This window comes from Conger conger, chromosome 6 (genome assembly GCF_963514075.1).
Source record: "Conger conger chromosome 6, fConCon1.1, whole genome shotgun sequence".
In the NCBI taxonomy this organism is placed as follows: domain Eukaryota; kingdom Metazoa; phylum Chordata; class Actinopteri; order Anguilliformes; family Congridae; genus Conger; species Conger conger.
Window position 1 is genome coordinate 63,552,948 of NC_083765.1, and position 22,848 is coordinate 63,575,795.

General features: G+C 42.2%; 2 protein-coding genes across 9 annotated transcripts in view; both read right to left on the reverse strand.

Annotated features, from left to right (window-relative positions):
• Positions 1 to 15,006, reverse strand: part of madd (MAP-kinase activating death domain) — a 94,943-nt gene extending 79,937 nt beyond the window's left edge. Inside the window, exon 1 of the mRNA XM_061244708.1 lies at positions 14,696 to 15,006. The gene's annotated coding sequence lies outside the window, so the exon portion shown is untranslated. The remainder of the gene's footprint in view (positions 1 to 14,695) is intronic.
• Positions 15,007 to 16,475: 1,469 nt separating this feature from the next.
• The window catches only part of nr1h3 (nuclear receptor subfamily 1, group H, member 3), a 37,012-nt gene continuing 30,639 nt past the window's right edge, over positions 16,476 to 22,848 (reverse strand). For all 8 annotated transcript variants that reach the window (XM_061244822.1, XM_061244816.1, XM_061244821.1 and 5 more), the window contains 2 exons: positions 20,213 to 20,307; positions 16,476 to 19,294 (listed from right to left, as the gene is read on the reverse strand). In XM_061244822.1, coding sequence (XP_061100806.1) covers positions 19,148 to 19,294; positions 20,213 to 20,307 — 242 coding nt within the window. In that variant the 3' untranslated portion in view covers positions 16,476 to 19,147. The remainder of the gene's footprint in view (positions 19,295 to 20,212; positions 20,308 to 22,848) is intronic.

A 22,848-nucleotide genomic window follows, 5' to 3' on the forward strand; every position in this document is an offset into this window, starting at 1 on the left:
CAGGAGAGGGACAGAAACGGGACACTGGCCCCCAGATGCCCCACTGCCCGCTGAGCAGACGGGTTACCAGAGTGAGAAAATAATAACGGCGCACAAAACACTGGATCTACAGGAAGCGCGCAGGACGATGAACGAGCCCACACCAGTGCACAGGCTCCAATACGCTGATCCCATCACTTCCATCTGAAGTAAAAATTTTATTTAATGAACTATGTTTTTGAAACAGTGGCTGTGGAACACAGCAAATACACCTCCTCACCACCTCTACATGCTTCATTTTCAGCTGCAGACACACCATTCACTATTTGGAGGAGCAGGTAATGTGTGCCTAATAAAGTGGCCATTGAGTGTCTGCCATCTCCAAACTAAACAAATAACACCTGAACTGAAAAGGAAATGAAAGGCAAGTTGTTCAGAAAACCTAAATCCATGTGTGTGCAGAGCACCAGAACAGTGCAGTACTCTCTTCAGCGTCGCATGACGGAGACAAACGGGCGGCCAAACCAGCAGACAGGGGCTTTGGCCGTTCCTCTTCTTGACAAATAACCCAAAAACACACCTGCAGTTTGCCGTCTGTACGTAAGTCGTACAGCTGCTCTCTCTTCCATCTATAACCACCTGGGATTTTTCCCACAGTGAACCAAATTCACACAGCATAAATGGATGATGGTACTACTATTTGTGCAAGTTTTTTTGGTCCAAGATTCACTCAACTCTAAATTTCTGCTTAAACTGGAAAGGCCAGCCCTCAAAGATCAAAGGAAAAAGCTTCTTTTTTGCTTCCATCAACCAATTTTATATCCTCTTTATTAGTAACAATAGGCTTCTGAATCCCATGCTGCTCGGCTAACCTCGGGATTGAAACCTGTAAAATTGGCTCTTATAGGAGACAAAGGCCAAACCCACCTATCAGTTAGTGAATAGCAGAAAATTGAGAACTCAAGTTATGTGAAACATTAGTCTCTCATTTTGTGTAGAACGTCAGAATATTTTTCACCTATTCACATTCACAGAAACTCATTTATGTATGTAGAAACAAGTATTTGCAACAGTCTTGCTATTAAAACAAGCAATCAAAAGTGATGTTTTGGTAAATGGAAGGCATTCATATAGAGCTTTTATCCAAAGTGCTTTACAATTAATTCACCCACACGCTAACGGTGAAAGGCTTCCATGCAAGGCGCCAATCAGCTCGTTGGGAGCAACTGCAGGTCAGGGGTCTTGCTCACGGACATCGACACACCCCAAGCGAGGGATCGAACTGGCAACTCTCCGGCTGCCAGGCAACCTCTCTTACCTCCTGAGCTAACGCTAACATCACCCTGCTCTTACCTCCTGAGCTAACGCTAACATCACCCTGCTCATAACTCCTGAGCTAACGCTAACATCGCCCTGCTGTTACCTCCTGAGCTAACGCTAACATCGCCCAGCTGTTACCTCCTGAGCTAACGCTAACATCGCCCTGCTCTTACCTCCTGAGCTAACGCTAACATCGCCCTGCTGTTACCTCCTGAGCTAACGCTAACATCGCCCTGCTCATAACTCCTGAGCTAACGCTAACATCGCCCTGCTCTTACCTCCTGCGCTAACGCTAACATCGCCCCGCCTCTTGTCTTGTTCATCTTTTTATCTCAACCCCAAATATATTCAGTGTATTGCAAAAACAAAGAGATTGGCCTTGCCGTTCCAATACTTTTGGAGGGGGGTGTGATAGGCGGGGGCATGTAGGAGCACAGCGTTCCAACATGTCCCGGCTGTGCTAGCTGCATTCCTGCATGGCTCAGTGCAAAAACAGCCATTTAAAATTAAAAAAACTACAAAAAATTATTTCATGGTCCGAAAACAAGATTTAACTGTTCAAATCATCCTGCCACTGCCACTGGGAAGCGAGTTGCGATAATACATCATTCTCACGCAAATGCAACTATGCAAAATCCCTGTTTCATCATGTGCTGTGTTAGTAGGGGAGGCCAGGACATAAACAAATAGTTTGTTCCATTTTACAGAAACCTGTTTTTGAGTCCCCCATTTTCAGCTGTGAAAAAGTATGGATTAACTTAAAAGTAAATCAAAGGAACAAAAGTGTTGTATATATTTGTTAGCATAGCCTTTAAATGCAACAACTGCTTCAAGTCTACGATATACAGCACTGTACGACACTATCAGAGCAGCAAACCTCACCATCATCTGCACACAAACAGGCCCTTGAGTAGGAGGGTTTACAGGAGGAAGAACATCTTATCCCTAACCCTAACCCTAACGCTGATCAACACATCCCTGCAAACGTGAGCAAGAAGAGGAGCTTCCAAGAACCAATGCCGGCCCAGGGCATTTAACTGGGTGTAATACGCCGAGAAATATTGAACTAAACTGGTGGCGTACGTCTGTAGTGTTCTATTTAAAGGACAGGCTGTATCAAGTCTGAACTTTGTGTCCCTGGAAAGACTGAAATCACACATGAAACCAACAGAAACATGTCTGTTTGCCTCAGGGGGGAATGGCAATTAGGATATTTAGATTAGATTACCAATAAAGAAAACAAAAAAACATCAGACCACAGAACCACCCTACACATCAAATTAGGGGCTCATAGCCATGCTCCTTGTAAGAAACAGTTGTCGGGTTGCTGAGACAAATAAATACTACTTACATTTTCCATGAAAATTCTAGATATGTTCTTCACCTTTAACATACATTTTTAGGTCTAGAATAACATGTTACAGCTGAGACCTGAAAAGGCTTCCATACCAATCACTGGGAAATACCAGCATTATAGATGTGACACATTTGAAATGCACATTGTTTGATGATCTACTTTCCAAACAAATTCTATCATAAACCATTTGTTGTCATCTGAAATGGTTCTGAATGTCAGCTGACATTTATAAAACCATTGGAAATGGTTTTGAATGTTTTCAGGATGGCCGCCAAATGGCACGGATTTCAATGTTAATTGGACTAATAAATCTTTGTCTTTTTTTTTTTGTACATTTTATATGATTTCAAAACGGTCACATAATGGATTGTTTGGGACATTATGTGACCGCAAGTAATCGCAAAGGAACTGGTAGGTGAAGGAAGACCTTTACCGTTGTATCGACAGAAACATTCTCATCATGATGAAGTCCCCAAACAGACTGACAGACTGACAGATCAGAAACGCTGTTCAGGAAGCAGGCATGGATGTGTCAGTGACTGAATGATATTCAAAGTAGCTCATACAACATACAACATACAACATACAACTTGGAATATCAGCAGATCTAGAAATGAATCAAGAAAGAAATACCGTCATGGGAGTGCAGTGCACAAGTAATTAAGTAAAAACTGTAGGTTTCAAATTTATTTATTTTTTAAATAAAACTGTAGTTGAACCTTTTAATGTCTCCTGCTTATAAGAAAGGCCTCTACCTGTGAGTGGCAGGGTCAGTTCTACAGACTCAGGCCTTACGCAAGAACACCACCCAAGACTCATTCATCATGAATGAGTCACTCATACGTGTAAGCTAAGGAGTGAGGTCCTTATCTGATCTCAGGAGAGCTGTACTGAACACCGCCCCGCCCCGACCCCCCCTGCCCCTCCCTCACACAGCTGGGTCTGAATGGGCCCCGCCCGAACCCCCCTGCCCCTCCCTCACACAGCTGGGTCTGAATGGGCCCCGCCCGAACCCCCCTGCCCCTCCCTCACACAGCTGGGTCTGAATGGGCCCCGCCCGAACCCCCCTGCCCCTCCCTCACACAGCTGGGTCTGAATGGGCCCCGCCCGAACCCCCCGGCCCTCCCTCACACAGCTGGGTCTGAATGGGCCCCGCCCGAACCCCCCTGCCCTCCCTCACACAGCTGGGTCTGAATGGGCCCCGCCCGAACCCCCCTGCCCTCCCTCACACAGCTGGGTCTGAATGGGCCCCGGCCGGACCCCCCCAGCCCTCCCTCACACAGCTGGGTCTGAATGGGCCCCCCCCCAGCCCCTCCCTCACACAGCTGGGTCTGAATGGGCCCCCCCGGCCCCTCCCTCACACAGCTGGGTCTGAATGGGCCCCCCCCCGGCCCCTCCCTCACACAGCTGGGTCTGAATGGGCCCCCCCCGGCCCCTCCCTCACACAGCTGGGTCTGAATGGGCCCCGCCCCATCTCTCCCTCACACAGCTGGGTCTGAATGGGCACATTAATGGGTTACATTATCAATGGCATGGGGTCGCTCTGTTAGTAAACCAGCAAATGGTGCACAAAGCAACCAAAGTGTTGCTCTCTAAGTCTCAGTTCCTAAAAAGATAGAACGGGAAACCGTGACTTCCTTACTCACTCGCATCACGTGACCTCCTCTACTCCCAGCGCCCAGCTAATCGGATTCGGCTCCGTCGCCATAGCAACCCAATCTGCTTTCTTCTCAGCCCTGGTGCAGGTGGCTATTTTTATCAGAACTGCCACTGACCAAAACACGGGCCAGGAAGGAGAGGGAGGGGTGAGAGAAACGCTCCTTCTGTTGATGCCGTCCGTGATAATCCAGCCAATACAGCAAATAAACCCCTGCCAGGTTTCGGCAGCCACCAGATGACAGCTCACAGACGTGCAGCATCTGATGCATGATCAACTGTATTCATCACTACGGGTTCTACGGGTTCTACGGGTATTAAGCGGTCATTTAGGATTAATTAATACAATAAACTAAGTTCAAAGCAGAGCTTCATTTTATACTTGAAATTGGTTGGAAATTTCTGGAAGGTAGGGTGGGGTAAGGGTTCGTTTTATTTCCTATATGGAATAAAAAACACAAATAGAATTAACACAAAGAACAGCACCTCACCTCTCCAAAACTAAGAAAATGAAACATCAGAACTGTTTTTGCTGATCCAAAGGACTTCCCATGAGCCTGAAGGCACAACCCTTAACGAGCACTACAAGCACGTTTGGACTGAAGGCGTTCACCTCAAGCCCTACATTCAGAGGCCAATGTAAACAGAGACATTCAGCTGGGAGGAGAAGAGTAATATCAACAGTACATGGGCCACTTTTTATTTATATGCGACGAAAAGCAATTATTTACAGATATAAAACACTGCTATAATTTTTCACCATTTCAACCCAGGGGGCTACTGGATCTCTATTGCTTTTGCTCCATTTTTTACAAATGATTATTCTGGAATTGGCAGCACAAAATATAATTTGTACAGCTATGGAATTTGGCAGATACACTACCGTTCACAAGTTTGGAATCACCTCATCTTACTCTGCTTTTTCTGATTTAATCGTTTCTCTGTTTGTAAGCAAACAATTCATACGTGGCCAAAGCGCAGACTCAAGAGCTTTTAATAAAAGGTATTTTAATGAATTTGCCTGTTGAACCCAATGGGAAAATATTCAGAAGAAACTATTCTTGGAGGATCTATCTGGCAGCAGCAGAGTGGTTCAACGTTACTTTGATATCTTGATGACTTACGAAGGCCGATTCCTTTTTTGGCAAATTAAGACAATATAACGTAAAAATTTGTTAAACAAAATACGCATGCAAAGGTCACAAGAGGAAAAACAGTCAAGCAAGTCCTTATGGAAAAATTTGACGTTATTTGTTAATGGTGTGGACTGCCCAGTTTTTACATGGGTGTTGTGAGATTTTAGTTGGGATATTCTGAGCCTCCTGCTGTCTCGGCTAGTCTCAAGTCGGCCGTTTGGTACTGCACACCTGTTAGGCAATGTTTCGGATGGCTGCGATGGTGAACAGTTTCCTGAGGATTGTATGGAAACAAGCTCATGAGGACGACCAGACAGGATCACTCTTCATCAGAATAAAGACAGTATCAAGAACTCTGAATAACAGCTTTACTAACATCCAACTCATTCATCCAACTGCCTTTGAAAGAAAGTGCATTTCCCGGCAACAAACGTGTTCAACTTCTGCTGCCATTCGCCATAAAGAAGCACAATGGCAGCAATCAGCGTTCCCGGCTGTGCGAGTCATGTAATTTTCAGTCGCGTTTAATTCGCTTTCGGAAGCACTGCCCGACTCATATTTCATTTCTACGCCTGAAGAACATTCAGGCTCAGACTGGTAAGGTAAGATATGTGCCATTTCACATCAGCTATATAAGACATACTTTTTAGAAGTTTACATACAGTACAGTATCTGTCTGGCTCATTACTGCAATGCCATGCGACGGCACGCCCCCGAGATGCTTTGCAAACTTGCAGACACGGCGGCGCCCAGTTAACTCAAGACTGGATAAGGCCTGACTTTCACGGTAAATAAAATAAAAACTAAAGCTCAGAAATGAATAAATAAATGAATAAATAAAAGTGTATCACTTGGATTTATTTATGCATAGTCTGGTAAGTAAATTAAGTAAGAATTTTCTGAATGGTATTCTCTGAGGTTTCCTTTAAAATGTCATATCACAGGGGCCTACAATTAACTGAAAACATAACCCCCAAACATCCCATCAACATGCAGCCCTGAAAAGTGACAGCATCTGAAACGAGAGCCCTGACAGAGTTTTCCAATATTTAGACTTCAGGTTCTGGAACAGAGAGAGGTGAAGAATAAGGCCTTGGAAGGGCTCCAGTCGTTAGCAGCGAAATGGGTCCAGAAGGCATCATCCCAACATTACTTTACTCCTTCCTGCTGACTTCAATTTCTGCAGAGAGAATTTAATTCACTTGAAATATGGTGTAAAGCACTCTAAATCTTGCTGCACTTTCTGGGTGGAGTACAGCAGCAAAGATAAACTACCCTTCCTCCACTTTCCCTCTCAATCCTGCAACTTTCACTGAGCTACTGCTGGGCCCAGCCCTCACTGCTGGGTCCAGCCCTCACTGTTCCACGTGTCGGACGGAACCAGAGCCAGAACCAGAACCGCGTCTGTCTGAAAGCGTTTTGTGTCTACTGCACCTTGTAGCAACCAACGAGTTTCCATCACAGATGGTATTTAGATCACCGTTTCTTTAATACACCGGGTGCCAAAGAAAGCGCTGTGAATTCAGTGAATGGTGGCAATTAGCCCGAACTAAGAATCCTGTATAGCTTTCACAATTCCCAACAATGAAGTCACTGGGCACTTACCAGCCAATGAAAGCGAAACAGAGACAATGAGTCCCATCCTGCCCACAGCACTGAAACGTCCAGGGCGATCTGTGACCCGTCACACAAAACTTATCCACTGCCTAGCCTATATTAAACTTATTTACATATATTAAACGAATATGACACATAACAAAAGGCCTACGTGTCACCTTTAACATTTATTTATTGGTTGATCTACCATAATATCATAAATAGCCTAAATGTGTGGAATGCTGCAAGATTCTACACAGAATCCTGAGGTCTGAAATGCCAGTCAGAAATACAGTGTGCATATGAAGATGTGGGGTACCAATGGCATGTTTACCAGGAGTGAAACAGGCTATTGCTGCTAAAAGCAGAACAAACAACGCTCTCAAATTTCATAGGATCACTCCATGTTTGCTTTTTGGACAAAAACAAGCCACACATGACTGACTGAGAACACTGAACTTGGTGGTTACAAACGTAAAATGATAGTACAAAATAAATAAAATGCAATAAAATCATTTGTAACCAAGGGACAGTGCCAAATGTACATGTCTTTGTTCTGCATCATTGAGAAAGGACGATGCCGGTAGTTTTCCAAACATACATACTTTTGTTGCCTTAATTCTGTATTCCAGCAAACAAACAAGGGGGGTTGTGTAGCACCGAACAAGGCGTGTTGTGTAGCACCAAACAAGGCGTGTTGTGTAGCACCAAACAAGTCGAAATCACTTTATATATTTTTATATATTTTTGTATATAGTCCGGCAAATAACCTGTGGGAAGTCTGGATAGTCATCACAGCCACTTTAACAAACATGACCGTTTTCTCTGAGTGATATTGCTTACATATACACATACAAACTTGGAAAATGAGGTGGGGGGTTGGGGTGAGGGTTGTGACTGCCAGGGGTTGGGTGGGGTGGGAAATATATTTGTAGATTTGAATCCAGTATTTTCAATCATAAATAAAAAGATGATGACAAAAAACAATATTTTACATTCACAGAGCTATGCAACTACAAAGTTAAGTAGAGGTTAGCTAAATTGGCTAAATTGTAAACATGGTTCTCTCTGGTCCAAAATGTATAAATATGCAGATGAGGTCCTTAAAACTTAATTTGTTTAAAAATAGAAAAAACTCTAAAAATGTTTAATACGTTGTAGGGTTGACACTTCTTTAATCCATCAGTTTCTTGTTTTTGTCGACGGTGCATCCAAGCAGTCTAGAACTCAGTCATAACTGTTTCAGCAGCAGTTCCAGCGCAGCATGTGCCTATAAACTAACCTAGGCAGTACAACTGCTACCCCATTTTACAGAAAAAGCTACACCTAGGTAACATGGAATCCAACAAACTACAGAAGATAACGATTAACTAATGTTACATCTAATGATTTCTCATGAGACATAATAAGCAAGCTAGTTAACATTAGCAGCAATAAATTCAAATAATAAATATTTCCACATAACAAAGATAAGCATGGCATAGTACTTGCGGTGTTAATTAAAAGACCAAGATTTCTTTAGTGTGATAGCGACACAACAGAATATTGTTATCCTGAAAGTTTTATTTATTAGGCTATTCAACCATTTTTTTTTGTCCCCCTACTCTTCCCACAGTTTTAGAGCTATTGACCCCAAACCAACTGGGAAATGTCTGGCTTGGCCCTGAATGGTGTGCTAGTTCATAGCTCTTTGATATTCCCATGAATTTCTGAAATATTTAAGGGAAAAAGGCCCACTGGAGTGAATGGAGGTATGTTCAGTTTCTACAGTGGTGATCGTTGACATGTTGTTTAAACAGCCATTAACCTCTCTATTTTTACACTACACACATATATTATACATCAAATGTTCATATGCACTCTTTTACTACTTCATTATCCGCACCTTTACACCAGCTATGCAACTCCATAGTATTAGCAGTACTGGCAATAGACCACAGATTTGCCTTGATGTCACAATAGCCTCTGCCCTCTAGCACAACTCAAATACACACTTTATTAGACCTGTACACCAGCTTGTAAATACTTAAACAACTCAGTATTAGCAGTAGTAGCAATCTACCAGTTAGCTAGTTTGCAGCTAGTTTAAATTTCATGTTTGTTAACTATCTAACTTTTTCTGCTAAAACAATGAGAGACAATTCCATCCAAACCACACCAGTCCAATAACAATCACTGTTCTGTCGAAGCAAGAGTTCTCCGCCATCATTTTACAGCTCCCAGTCTACGGGACAGAACCTGTCAGTACTGCATAAGCCTTCCCACTCATGCGCATTTCAACAAGGTTAGTCAGTCAGACAGTCAGTAACAGACAAAGCTGAATTCTAGGTCAGCCCTGGAGAGTCTGGCAAAAACGGCACTGAACCAGCCCATGAGCAGGGAACACTCTACCTCCTGTACACCCGCCACTCGATTTAATAATTCAAGACATATAAATAAATGATACTGCGTCGCATTACGTCAAATTAAATATTCAAATCCCTCCTTGGCTGCAGCTGATAAAATAGCATGTCCAAGGGTGAGCAACTAAAATGCAAAAGACATCAAAGCAATCATTGAAAGCTACAGAGGGAATCTACATGAATGCATACAGGAAATCGGAGTGCAACATGCAAGCCAAATGCAACTGCAGAATCCCTGGCAGGGATTCACATAAGTCAAATGCAGGTGCAGACAGGCATTGGCTATATCCCATGCTGAAATGGAACCCCTAAATTAAACAGATGGCTTACCACTAAATCAGCAGGCACTCTCCTCCCCTCATCATGGGAGGAGGGGGGGGGAGGGGGGGCTCTTCATGTGCAAATGAGTAACGGCAGCCTGTTGTATCAGTGAATCTACTTTAATCTGAATACCTACAAAGGGCATTGACTCTTTGCCATTAAACTAAAGTACAATTAAATTATGTGCTAAATAGCAATGGAGTTATGATAGTAAAACAAATAACTTTTAATGTACTTCATGAAATGAATAACATTTTTCGATAATATTGAATTGACAGAGTGAGCGCAATAGTTCTGACCTTTCACATTAGGAAAGATGAATATTCTCAATAATTAATATAATGGTACAGATTATCATACTGAGCAATTTTGTTTAATGTTTAATGCCACAGAGAAGTATGAAGGTCTAAAACTACAGGAAGTTGTATAGGTAACAAATATCATACAGTATGAAGTGCATTTTCATTTGAGCGCACATGCTCAGGGTGTTATATGGGCTTGGCACTTTGCACCCATTAATCCTTTTCCCACAAGTGGTTTGTTTTCCAACAGTCAAAATTACTGAAACAAATGACAGAAGTTCAGTGTTTTTTGGTTAAAAAAAACTAACTTTTTTGTATTTGAGTGGATACAGATCCTCATGGCTGTGCCTAGGGGGGGTAACAAAATGGAGCCACAGCCACAACTCAAATTTGATGACCATCACCAAAAACTTGGCCTAGCCATCACCCCTACCTATCCCTCTCAACCTCCCTCTCCTTGCTTGCCTTGCTCCCTCTGGCAGCCTTCAAATGGCGTCTTCTATTTAGACTTGGGCATCTCAAAAAAATTTTTTACAAATAAAATGTAGTAAAACATGAAGAAGTCTGAGGAGTAACTGTCCCAGCGTGTGTCCAGGCAAGAATCTTTTTGTTGTTTCTGAACAAGCCTGAAAAAACTACACAGTTGGAAATGTCATTTCTTTAGCTAAAATGCTACTCGGTTATCACTGCAATACCAGTTGTACGGTTGTACGCAGAACAGAATTTATACTGTAGTTGCTTGCGTAAATTCTACCTACACAATGAGACTTCTTTCTCATAGCTGGGCTGATCGTGTTCCAGAGAGCCTATACAAAATACAGATAATAGCATTCCTATGTACAAGAATGCAGTGACGAAATGGACAAAAAATTATAACTCCTCCTGAGAAATTAGACAGAGAAGTAAACAATGGACATTAATGTCCCCTAGTGAGGCCAAAATGCAGAAGGTAAGCTGCCCACATGCTTTTCTAAAATACATATTACAAAGGAACCGTTGTCGCTAAAGCAAAGGTGTCCTAAATAGTTTATACAGATAAAACCATGTTTTAACACTTTCAGTTGGCACATCTTGTGATCATAGATTGACATTTTCAGCATGGAAATATCACCAAGGCACATGGTATGGTTTTTTAAATGATAGCAGGTTTTGATAAAGCAATCGTGTAATTTGCCATTTTCTGTTCTGTTCAGAAAAGGTGAGTTTAACATGCTGAGCAAACACTTCTATGTACTCTTGTCCTCAAAATGTATGTTGTATTGGTGAGTTCATTAAGTGATTGAGTCTTGATGGTGAGATGAGATCAGTGGCATTTTTATCAATGGGGCAGGCATGGCAGCTTGGCATCAGCTTATGGATACGAGACTGTGTACTCCATGTGTATCAGGGTTCAATTTTGTGCTTGCATTCTCAGAAATGCAGCACCAAATACTTGTACAGTATGTAAAATAAAGCAGTTCATATACAAGGTATGGCTAGCACTGTAAAAAGATTATTGAATTTCAGTCTGAGTTTCTATTGAAATGTTTATGAGCTTGCCACACGCTGTGTGCTGTTGGTGGAACACTGTCCATACACTATTTATCAAAGACCTTTTTGCAAAGTTCTGCTCTCAACATTTTCTGATAAAGCGGTTAGTATGCATCCTAAAATTCTAAGAGGAACTCTTACCAAACCACCTATCCTTAAAGAGTAATGGCACTGTGGTTTCAGCCTAGCTCTGCCTTCCACACAATTTAGAAGAAAAAAAAAGGTAGGTGTGTCCATGTCATTTGCATAAAGTATTCTCTAACCAATTAGGGCCGGCAGTGTTCCATTTAGTACTGATCCCGAACAGCTGGCTTGCCAGCTTTGAAAACAAGCTGTTAAATTAAATTAAATGGACAAAACTGTGGGAGTCAATTTTCCAACAGAATATCTGATTGACATCTATATACCTATGACATCATTGTACCCTGGAAAGGGTAAGGTGATGTCACGATTTGGACGAGGCCAAGGTGCACTGCAGATCGCATTTTTCTAAATTCATATGCAACAGAACAAGTTTTATAAGCCAAAACGATATTATTTCATTGAAATAATGGCATGGATTAAAATTTTTCACTACAAAGTAGGCACACAAACATGTTTACTGCTAAAAAAAAAAAAGTTTGATTTGATCTCGGGTGTAATTACCCTTTTTAAAACTGTAGTGGGTTCAATCTGATCTTTCTCTTCCGCTGTTGTCATTGACAGACCAGGAAATTACTTCCAATTCAAGTTAATGAACTCCTGCCTCGTTCGGATTTTACAATGGAAACTCATTTTAATAAGGGGCTGCATCAACACAGACCAACAAATATACTGGCTTCTGCTGACGTCAACAGCCTACCGCCTATATCCGGTCAAAAACTCACAATGGCCGTCTCCAATTATCCCTCATTATCTAGGATCACTTGAGCAATGGGGCGCAAACCCCAGAACCCATCTAACGAACTAGCAACGCAAATTTACTCAATTTTTTATTGTTTTCAGAGGCTTTCATTAGTGTCTACATTCTAGAAGAGGGCTGTGTCAGATCAATAAGGCGGTGGGGGGCTGGCACATTGTGGCATAAGCTCATTGCATCCGAGTCCTACACATACTGCAGAGAGCATCTATGCCTGATCTTTATCAGAGCAGGGTATGGCAGATTTCTTTTTTGTTCTAATCTCTCTTATCCAGATATTCATCCAGTGTAAACACATGTGCATCAACACGCCACTTTCGCAAAGCTTGATGGACATAGATAATACAACACATGCGGCTTAAATTTTGTTTTAACGTGTAAAGGTGACATGGCATCATTAATACAAAGGTCCCTTACGCAAGCCCTGTGTTATTCCCAAACAAGCACACACGCACCGTTAGCTAGCCAATCCAATACCTAGCATGGCCTCCGTTTCACAATTCATTCTACTATAGCTGGTATTCTGGATAGCATCCTACTAAGCCAGTAGGGAGATCGTGTCTCTGGGTTTGCATCACAGAGATGCGCAGACCCGTCGATCTTTACCATCGTTAACCACAGATCGATCAACGCAGGTGGCTTCATAAATAGCGTATATAAACGCTAGCAAAAATGTCCACTCAATTCGCAGCAGTCATTACTTCCATTACCAGCACTAGTATCAGATCAAGTTAGCTAGTTATCTAGCTATATAAACATGACTGAGCTTCTAAATCACCACATGACCGACGTCCGATCGTCATAAAACATGCTTCAGACGTGCGATTTAGGAACGTAAGCTAGTTGGCTAACTTAATTTAACTTGCATGTAAATTGCAAAGATGTTGTTGAATAAGATAGCAGTACAGACTACGGATTGTTGTTACAATCGGAAGTGGTACTGTGGTAGAGACAGTCGTATAGCTAACGGAGTGCGCTAGTTATGAAAAGCCGTTTAGGTAGCTGGTAGACTGCTAATCGCATCCAGGCTACCTCCGCTCAGCAATGGAAATCGGATTAGCTAACGTTCACTACGTATCCATTGAGTTCGTTATCGAGTCATAATTGCATCAATACGTCAAATAAAATACAGGTGAACGGGGGAAATGAATGTCACTAGCTAGCTACAGTCCACACGACAATTGTTTTTCAAATGTTTGCATTATTCGCTATCCGTCTGGCTTTCCGTTTGCAACGCATGTTGCTAAAGATAGCTAGCTATCCAGAAACGAAAACACACAGAGGAGACGGTAACGTTAGCAGCGAAGTTAACGTACCTTTTCTGAGCAACTAGCTGCCCACCAAAACGTAGCTAACGCAGTGGAAGCTAAACGCGACCGTTCGGATACCATTGGCTAATGGCATCCCAGAGGTCCTAGCTTGCTTGCTCGTCAATATGGTGAGATCTAACGTTACCTGCCACAACAAGCATCTTGACCAGGACAGTGGCAAAGGAGAAGCTATATTGCACGTTTAGAGATTCGACACTAGCTCTATGGCTAACTCGGCAACAGTAACATGGTAGCCGTGTTAATCCCAGCCCCACTCGTCATCTTTAACCATACACCGTTGCAAGACAGCTAGCTAGCTACGTAGCGACGTTATTCGGCACGATGTCAACCTACGCTAGCTAGCTGGCTAATAGTTACCCACGACTTCCAAATCCACGTTAGCGCACCAGCGTTGCTAACGTTATGCTAAAAAACTACTGCTGCACGTTATCGTTAGCAATCTGCCAGCTGAGGACAATCTCACTACGAATATCTTACAACAATTACAACTAACGTTAGTCAGTGGTACACAAGCAACACCTGCTAACGTTAACAATAACATTATCAATTCCAAAATGGCATGGCATGCGTTTACAATATTGTTTACCGTCAATAACATTCATCACTTTCCCTGTTTTTCTTTTCACTTCATTAGCAAGCTTGTCGGAAATATGCATCTTCATCTCTGTAACTCATAGCAATTGCATTGTCCTGGTTTCTACCTAGCTAGCGTTAACATAATTAGCCTAGTAGCTAGCTAAGTGCAACCATTTATTTCAAATGCTGCCTTTCATACATATCAACATGGCAGAGTTAGAGAATTTAGTGGCAGGCTGCCAAAGTAATAACTTGATATTACAACGAAATGTTAAAGCACCATTCCCTTACCTGGATCGGAAAATCCCAGCTGGCTAGCTATGTAGGTTAGCCTCAATAGCTACTGACAGCCTATATAATATTAGCTAGCTAGCCTGCGAGCTGGCAACATTTAAGGTTGGGGAGCTCAATTCGGGCACCGTCTGTCACGAAATGTTTAAACAATTCCAGCTGCACTAACGGTTTACCATGGACACTTTGGTCATTACCTAGCTAAATCGGGTGCGTCTTTGAGGCTGAACTTCTCTTTCTGGATGGTTACGTTACTGGCTACATAAGCAGGCTGGCTAGCAACACATCAAGCCTCTTCGGTCCATCGGTCTGCGAGGAGTTCCGCATTACTGTTGGGCGGGGGGAGGTTCTACCATTTAGCTAGGCAAAATGGGGATGCTCATGAAAAGCGTAATTTGACTCACTCTCTCTCTGTATATCTAACATATACACTCAGTGAGCACTTTATTAGGTATTTTAAGACTTATTGGTCTTCTGCTGCTGTTGCCTATCCACATAAAGGTTTGACGTGTTGTGTGTTCAGAGATGCTCTTCTGCATACCAATGTTGCAATGTGTGGTTATTTGCGTTACTGTGACCTTCCTGTCAGCTTTTACCAGTCTCTTCTCCTTTGACCTCTCCGATTAACAACGCGTTTTTGCCCCATAACTGCTGCTCACTGGATGTTTTTTGTTTTTTGTCATTCTCTGGCACCAACACTAAATCACTGAGACCAAATTATTTCCCCCATTTTGATGGTTAATTAACTGGAGCCTCTGACCTGTACCCTCGTGATTTTATGCATTAGACTGCTGCCACAATTGGCTGATTAGATAATCGCATGAATAAGTAGGTGTAATAAAGTATAAATGTTCCTAATAAAGTGCTCAGTGAGTGTGTGTGTATATATACATATATATACATATACATACATATATACATATATACACATATATATACATATATATATATACTCAGTGAGCAATTTATTAGGTAGATCTGTACACCAGCTTGTTAATGCAAGTATTTAATCAGCCAATCATGTGGCAGCAACTAAATGCATAAAAGCAAACTGTTGTTCAGACCAAATGTCAGAATGGGGAAGGAACGTGATCTAAGTAACTTTGACCGTGGAATGATTGTTGGTGCCAGACAGAGCGGTGTGAGTATCTCAGAAGAGTGTCTCTGAACACACAAGGCATATAACCTTTTTAAGTGGATAGGCTACAGCAGTACAAGTCCTAATACCTAATAAAGTGTTCACTGAGTGTATATTTCACGAGTTTACCTTCCTACTGTGATGTGAACATTTAACATTTGGCAGGTGGTTGGAATCTTTCAGCTAACATTTCCGACCATAGCTTATTTTGAATCTGAAAACATGGCATGGAGCATGGAACATGGAACATACGACCACCTCTACAGGAATGCAATATTGACCCCATTGTTTATGTGCTGGAGTTGGCAGGATCAAAATTAACGCAGAGATGCCTTCAAAGTATTTGGCCATTTGAGGGAATTCTGACAAGACATGATGTTCACACAGCACAATCTGTCGTATGGCTTCTCAGCCGTTCGTACTGCAGAAACGTTCCACGACTATGACAACTGAGGTTTGTGTTCCAACTAGCAAACTTTTGGCATAAGAACTGTAAAGACAGCACATATCAATACAATTACTTCTTGAGACATTGTTCCAGTCCTCCATGGGGTGGTGAGGGCAACAGCTACAAGAAATCAGCCAGTAGAAAAAAGACACATTGGTATGATCCTTACATCAAACATCAAATGTGCTGCAGGACAGAGAAAATTAAACATTTTATTTATAAAGCTAGATCATTTATCACTTCCTCAAAATCACCTTTGAGTCAGAAAACATTTTACAAGTGGTTTAACACGTTAGTTCAACAAGATCTGTGCAAAGATTAGGTTTGGACTGTACTAAAGTAAAGCAATAACGAATATAGGCTGCATTTTGGTGGAACTATATATTTTGTCAGCATATACTTTATACATATAAAGCAGAACATACAAGGATTTAAGGCATTTAAACATTAAAAATGTTTTTCTATTTGAACATTTATAGCCATTCACCAGGAGGAGACTGTAAGAATCAATTAAAATGGAGACTAAAAAAAAACCATTAGAACACCATAGGGTCATTTATATAGTACAGTTTCAGTCTAGCATTTCAAAATATTTATAGCAAATAGCAAGTATTTTCATATTTCATAGTTAGGACTGAGGGAGAGATTATAGTAGACTCCCTTAAAAAATAACTGCAAGGTAATTGCTAATGGCTGGCAAGTGAATAGCCACGTTCTGGGGTTTATTTTCTGAATAATTGTTAATGTTCCTCAGTGTTGGAAAGAAATACTAGTATGCTAGTATGTAGTTATGCAAATGTATCCATACAGCCCACTCGCAAAGATAACTTTAATACAAGTTACAATATTTCAATGAAATCAGAAACAAAAATCATAACACACATGGTCAATTAATGTAATTAAGCAAATTATAGTCATTAAAATGGATGACCTTCCACATTTATTCTGGGTTAAATCTTCACACAAAAACTTTGACGAGACCTGCATCTGCAACGAAGGTCCAAAATAAGTGTAGGCATGTGTACAAAACGCACCACTGGCCCTGCTGTGGTCATATTCCAAATACATTCAAGACCAGATAATATAAATCAGAGGTCCACTTAATGACCATCCTCTTCCTCCCACAATCTTACTGGATTTTTCTCGATGTAGACTTACAGCAAACAAACAGCCACGACAACAATGGTAGCGGAGAGTACAGTACCTAAAATTGTGCGTCACATTGCAGAATACCCACCACTCTTGGTGATGCTGGTTGTAGAAGTAGATGTGATGTGGTCAGTATTCAGTGGTCAATGGCAGTCTGTGAAAATCCTTTAATTAACCCATTGGGTGTTCCTTGCCTACCCAGTTCTCTTGTCTACCATGTGAATCAGCCTTTGCAAATAACTTTTCTTTCTGCACCCAATTATATAAATCTTAGTAGTTATGACTTTTTGTGAACTGTTGTAGATTTTTTTTTTCCTTCTAGAAAATAGGCATAAAACAGCAATGATTTTACATGAAATTCCATCCATATTGTTAATTTGCATTGATAAATTTTGGCCACAGCCAAATGTAAACGGTTATACCTACTGTTCCCTAGATGCTCATCCCTTATTAACATGTCATTAACATTACTGTTATCGAGTGAGATCGGTCTCAAACCTGCAACACTTTCAATGTCACAAAGGTGGGACATACAGTGCAAAAAATTGACTGTAGATTCAACCCTCTGCAGCCTTTGGGAGTATTTGGAAAATCGAATGCATCGTGCTTTAGTCATTGAAGGCTTGCAATATATCTCCCTGCTATCATGTCTTGTTTCCTTGCATCTATACAAAGACTTCCAAAGCCTTTGGAGAGAGAAAATGTCAACTGGTGAATTATTGGCATTAAGTAAATTTAATACATTTAATCTTGACTTGGATCACACAGGAAGTCGCTGCACATTCTCCATTAAGCATCGAGAAGCTCATCAAAGACAAACATCTGCCAATTAATGACTATTTGTGAATTATCTGATGCCCCAAGTAAGTTTACTTGAATTAATTTACTCGTTGGCTTCCTGTTCTAGTCACTATATTATATGTCCATGTTTAATTTAAATGGTTAACTGTAGTAGAGTGGTGATCAATGAATGCGGCAAGACATCACTGGTAACAAGTGATATGCCAGTATGAAATGTGGACTTCAATACTTGACTGCATGTTAAATGGTGTCGGTGTGTGTTAGAAGCCTGCCCTTACATTGGAACTACTGGTTAAACCCCAAAACTTGTTACCTGTCTATCATCACCACTGATATGGTTTGGAGGTTGGAAACCATCATTGAGGCCAGTCAAAAGGTTTCTAAGTTGTTACATTTCAACAGAATGAAAATAAATGTGATTTGCCATTAGAGGCCAGTCTGTGAGTAAAACTCCACCTCCTGGGCAGGGGAAGAGCTAGAGACCACGTCCAATCGCAGCAACGTCCGATCGCAGCAACGTCCGATCGCAGCAACGTCCGATCGCAACCATGTCCGATCGCAGCAACGTTCAAACCCACGGAAGCCCTTCCCTCTGCATCCACGGTCTGAGGAGCGTCTTGGCAGCACAAAGGAAGCGCCCCTCTGCGAGTCGTTGACCAGACGGCACAGCCCCGCGGCCCCCCATCACCGCCGCCCTGGCCACCCGCGGGTCACCTCCTGTCCCACTCCTGCGCTCATCACAGGACACCGTCCCGGGAAATGGGGTGGTGTGGGTCCGTGCAGTGCCGTGCCCTCAGCACGGGGTCCGGCCGCTCCACGGGCTGGGAGGGGCAGAGGGAGGGCGTGGGCCGTCTGAGGGGGGGGGGGGGGGGGGGGCGTCTGAGAGGGGAGGGCGTGGGGGGCTGGGAGGGCCAGGTCACTCGTGCACGTCCCAGATCTCAGACAGTAAGGGTGGAAGCTTCTTGTCCTGGAGGCGCAGGGCGAAGACCTGCTCGGAGTGCACACTGCTGAGGGTGCGCAGGCTCACCAGCTTCATCAGCATGCGCGGGAACATCAGGTGGTCCTGCAAGACCAGCGGCCGCAGAGGGGGTTAATGCTCATGTGCTTTTGGAGTAACACCATTTTATGTGTGCTTTGTCCGTCATTTTTTAAGAACACAGTTTCCAATTCAAATGGAATGCTCGTGAACAAAATATATTTGAAAAGGATTAATATCATAAATTTGAAATGGTATTTTCTCTATAGAACAACATGAACTAGATGTTCTGCTTCCTTCAGTGATTTTTTTTTTTGGTACAGCTGTAAACAATGCCCAATGCCATGCCGCACTGTCCCATGAAATGGTGATTACAGGTTCTGGATGTGTTGCCAACATAAGCGTATATATTTCTGGCTTGTAGGATTACACAGAGACAGATTTGTTCAGACACCCTGTATGCATGTGGTGCATTATATATGACAGTAATAACAACAGCTGTAAAAAAGTAAAAATGTTAACCCGTAGCTGTAACTAACTATATAGCTGGGTCTGTCTAGGGCAGGGGTCGGCAACCCTGGCCCTGGTGAGCCACAGAGTGTGCTGGCTTTCGTTGTTACTCAGCACTTAATTGATCAATTAAAGCAGTCCATTGCTCAGTTAACTCATCTCACCTGGTTTCTTGGGTCTGAATCGGTTGCTTATATTAAGGTGAAAACAAAAACCAGCACACCCTGCAGCTCTCCAGGACCAGGGTTGCCGACCCCTGGTCTAGGGCTACTTTAAACGTTACTTCTAACTTTGTGTCTTTTATGGAGCGATTCACAATCAATTTATCAGAATATTGTTTATTAATAAGGGATGGTTAGACTATGAAAACAACGATTTGATTTTTCATCACTTCCGAAGTTCAACGGAAACAGAAAGCAGAACACATTGCAGGATGTACGTGGTTCCTGACCCGTTTTCTGCACACAGAAAGGGGCTCGTATCCACAGCACTTACGTTCGGTCGTTTTATCCTGATGTAGGAGTTAAGCGCATCCACATACGGCTGCTGCAGTCTCTCCACTAAATCATGATCTTGCACATTCGGACGGTCTGGAAAAACAGCATATACACATACATTTAACATTCATTATACATGTACATAAACATGCAAATGAGCCGTGTAGAGGCACAACTATTTATTTAACTGAATACTTCAACAACAATAGTTGCAACAAATACTACTGTAGTATTAGCACTAAATAGGGATAGGCATTTTCTGTATTTTCATGTTTCGGTCAAAGATCTATTTTTACAACCCACATTCGATATGTTACTGCACTAAAAGGGCGTAATTTCAGGAAAAACTTGCCAAAAATAACGTCATGAATTTTTGGCTGCATAGAAGACAACAGATAACCTGTCGGACAGTAACTGAGGAACGGAACAACTAGGCTACTGGTAGACAGCGTCGCCCGCTAATAGGCGACGCCTAATGTAACAAGCAAACCGTTTCCCCACAATTATGGCTGGCCCACTATTGTTCAAGGGCTTGCGTTTTAATTTTACAATTGATTTAGGTATTCAACGTCGCAAGCGCAAAATCCTATCCGGTTGTTTGGGCTTAACGGCAAGGTCCCTTATTTGTCTCGAGAAAGCTGACAATACCACTTGTCGAACTCAACTGGTCAAACACTCGGTATCATTTGACTGTCGTTTTCTATTAAAATCCATCTAATGCTGTTAAATTAAGTTCCAAAGGCAATACAAAAAGAAAGTGACGTGTCTTAAATCTAAGATGATCAGCGGTGTATTCGGCCACGTGTCTTTCGTCTATGCGGTGAGCTTGCACTGCAGCAAAGCGGTTTTAACGTCCCATCCAACGACATGTTACAGTCAGGGAGCATATGCCCCAGTTTTAGGGGTGAGCCGTCGGTGGAAAAAGCAAGGTCGGATTTTACCTACCCAACTTTAACCGATCTTCACTGTAGCATGTTCGTTCTCAACCTGTGCTGTCCTGATCTTGCACGCTGGTATATTCTGGCTCTAACAATTCCATGGGATCAAGAAAGCCTTAATTTAGCTTAAAAAAATGAAGAGGCAACATGTCCTTGGTAGACCAGCTGTGCAATATGCTCTTTTCTGGTTGAATCACACGCGTTTAACTTTCGTTTAGAGTATCATTAACGAAATGAGCACTTTATTAGGTTATTGACGCGTTATGTTCAGAGATGCTGAACAGAGATGCTGAACATACCGCTGTTGAATAATGCGTGATTATTTGCGTTACTGTCACCTTCCTGTCAGCTTCGATCAGTCTGGCCCTTCTCCTCTGACATCTCTCATTAACAATGCGTTTCTGCCTGCAGAACTGTTGCTCACTGGATGTTTTTTTTTGTTTTGTTTTTTTAGCACCACGATTGGCTGATTAGGTAATCAGTAGGTGCTCAGTGTATATACCGGTTATAGGTAAACTAAGTTTGATGCAACATATTTTACACCAAAGTTTTTGCAGATTGTCCTCTTCAAAATGTTGCCATAGCTGTAGTTTGCAGGGTTTTCCAGTCGGTGGTGCTGCAATGTTCATTTGGCTCTGAAATTCTAGACCCCACTGCTGTAGGCTGCCCACAACTCCACTGCTGTAGGCTGCCCACAACTCCACTGCTGTAGGCTGCCCACAACTCCACTGCTGTAGGCTGCCCACAACTCCACTGCTGTAGGCTGCCCACAACTCCACTGCTGTAGGCTGCCCACAACTCCACTGCTGTAGGCTGCCCACAACTCCATTCAAAATATGTAACACTCTTTAAAATGTTTCAATGTTTCTGCATTAAAGAAAAAAAAAAAGGGAAATAAAAACGATGCGGTGAGGACCACTCACACCTCCCCCATCAACTCCAACCAGTTCTGTGAAATGCTCACTACACAAACCAGCGTCGTTTGCACAGAACGTATAGTCACAGCTTAAAAAAAAAAAAAAAAACAACCCCCACCCGTTTCTTCTGAATTGCGTAATTCTGAGGAAGCCACATACCCTCAACCGCACGTGCCATTCTTGCAAACAGAGGCTTGATGATGAAACCAATGGAAATAAAGATAACAAGACTAAAACTTTTGCTCTCTTGCTCAAAGGGTAATACAGCTAGCCTAGCTTGCCAGCCAGAAGGCAGCAGCACTATAAAAGGATGGAGAAGGCAGCAGCACTATAAAAGGATGGAGAAGGCAGCACCACTATAAAAGGATGGAGAAGGACGAGGTCGGTAGAGGGATTTAGACTGGGGGGAAAATAGCTAAATAAATACAGGGAACCCTCTGAAGGTTTAGTGGGACAGTATATTTTTTATTTGCCTGAAACATTATTGGCCATTACATCAGGTCCTTCACGATGTCATGAAGGACCCAGTCCCAATAGTTCAGAGCCTGGTAATACAATTAATTCCACTCATTTAATCTCCCCAATAGGAATAGACATAAATGTATTTACTGTAGATTGATAAATCAATATTGCAATAAAACTAATTTCTCGCACTGTTGCTGAAGCTTAATACAAACCATAATAACGCCAAACAATGTAGTCTGAAGCCATTCACGGATTTACTTTTACAATCACGTTTAAAACAAATATCTGACAAAACACAGGTTAAGGTTAAATAA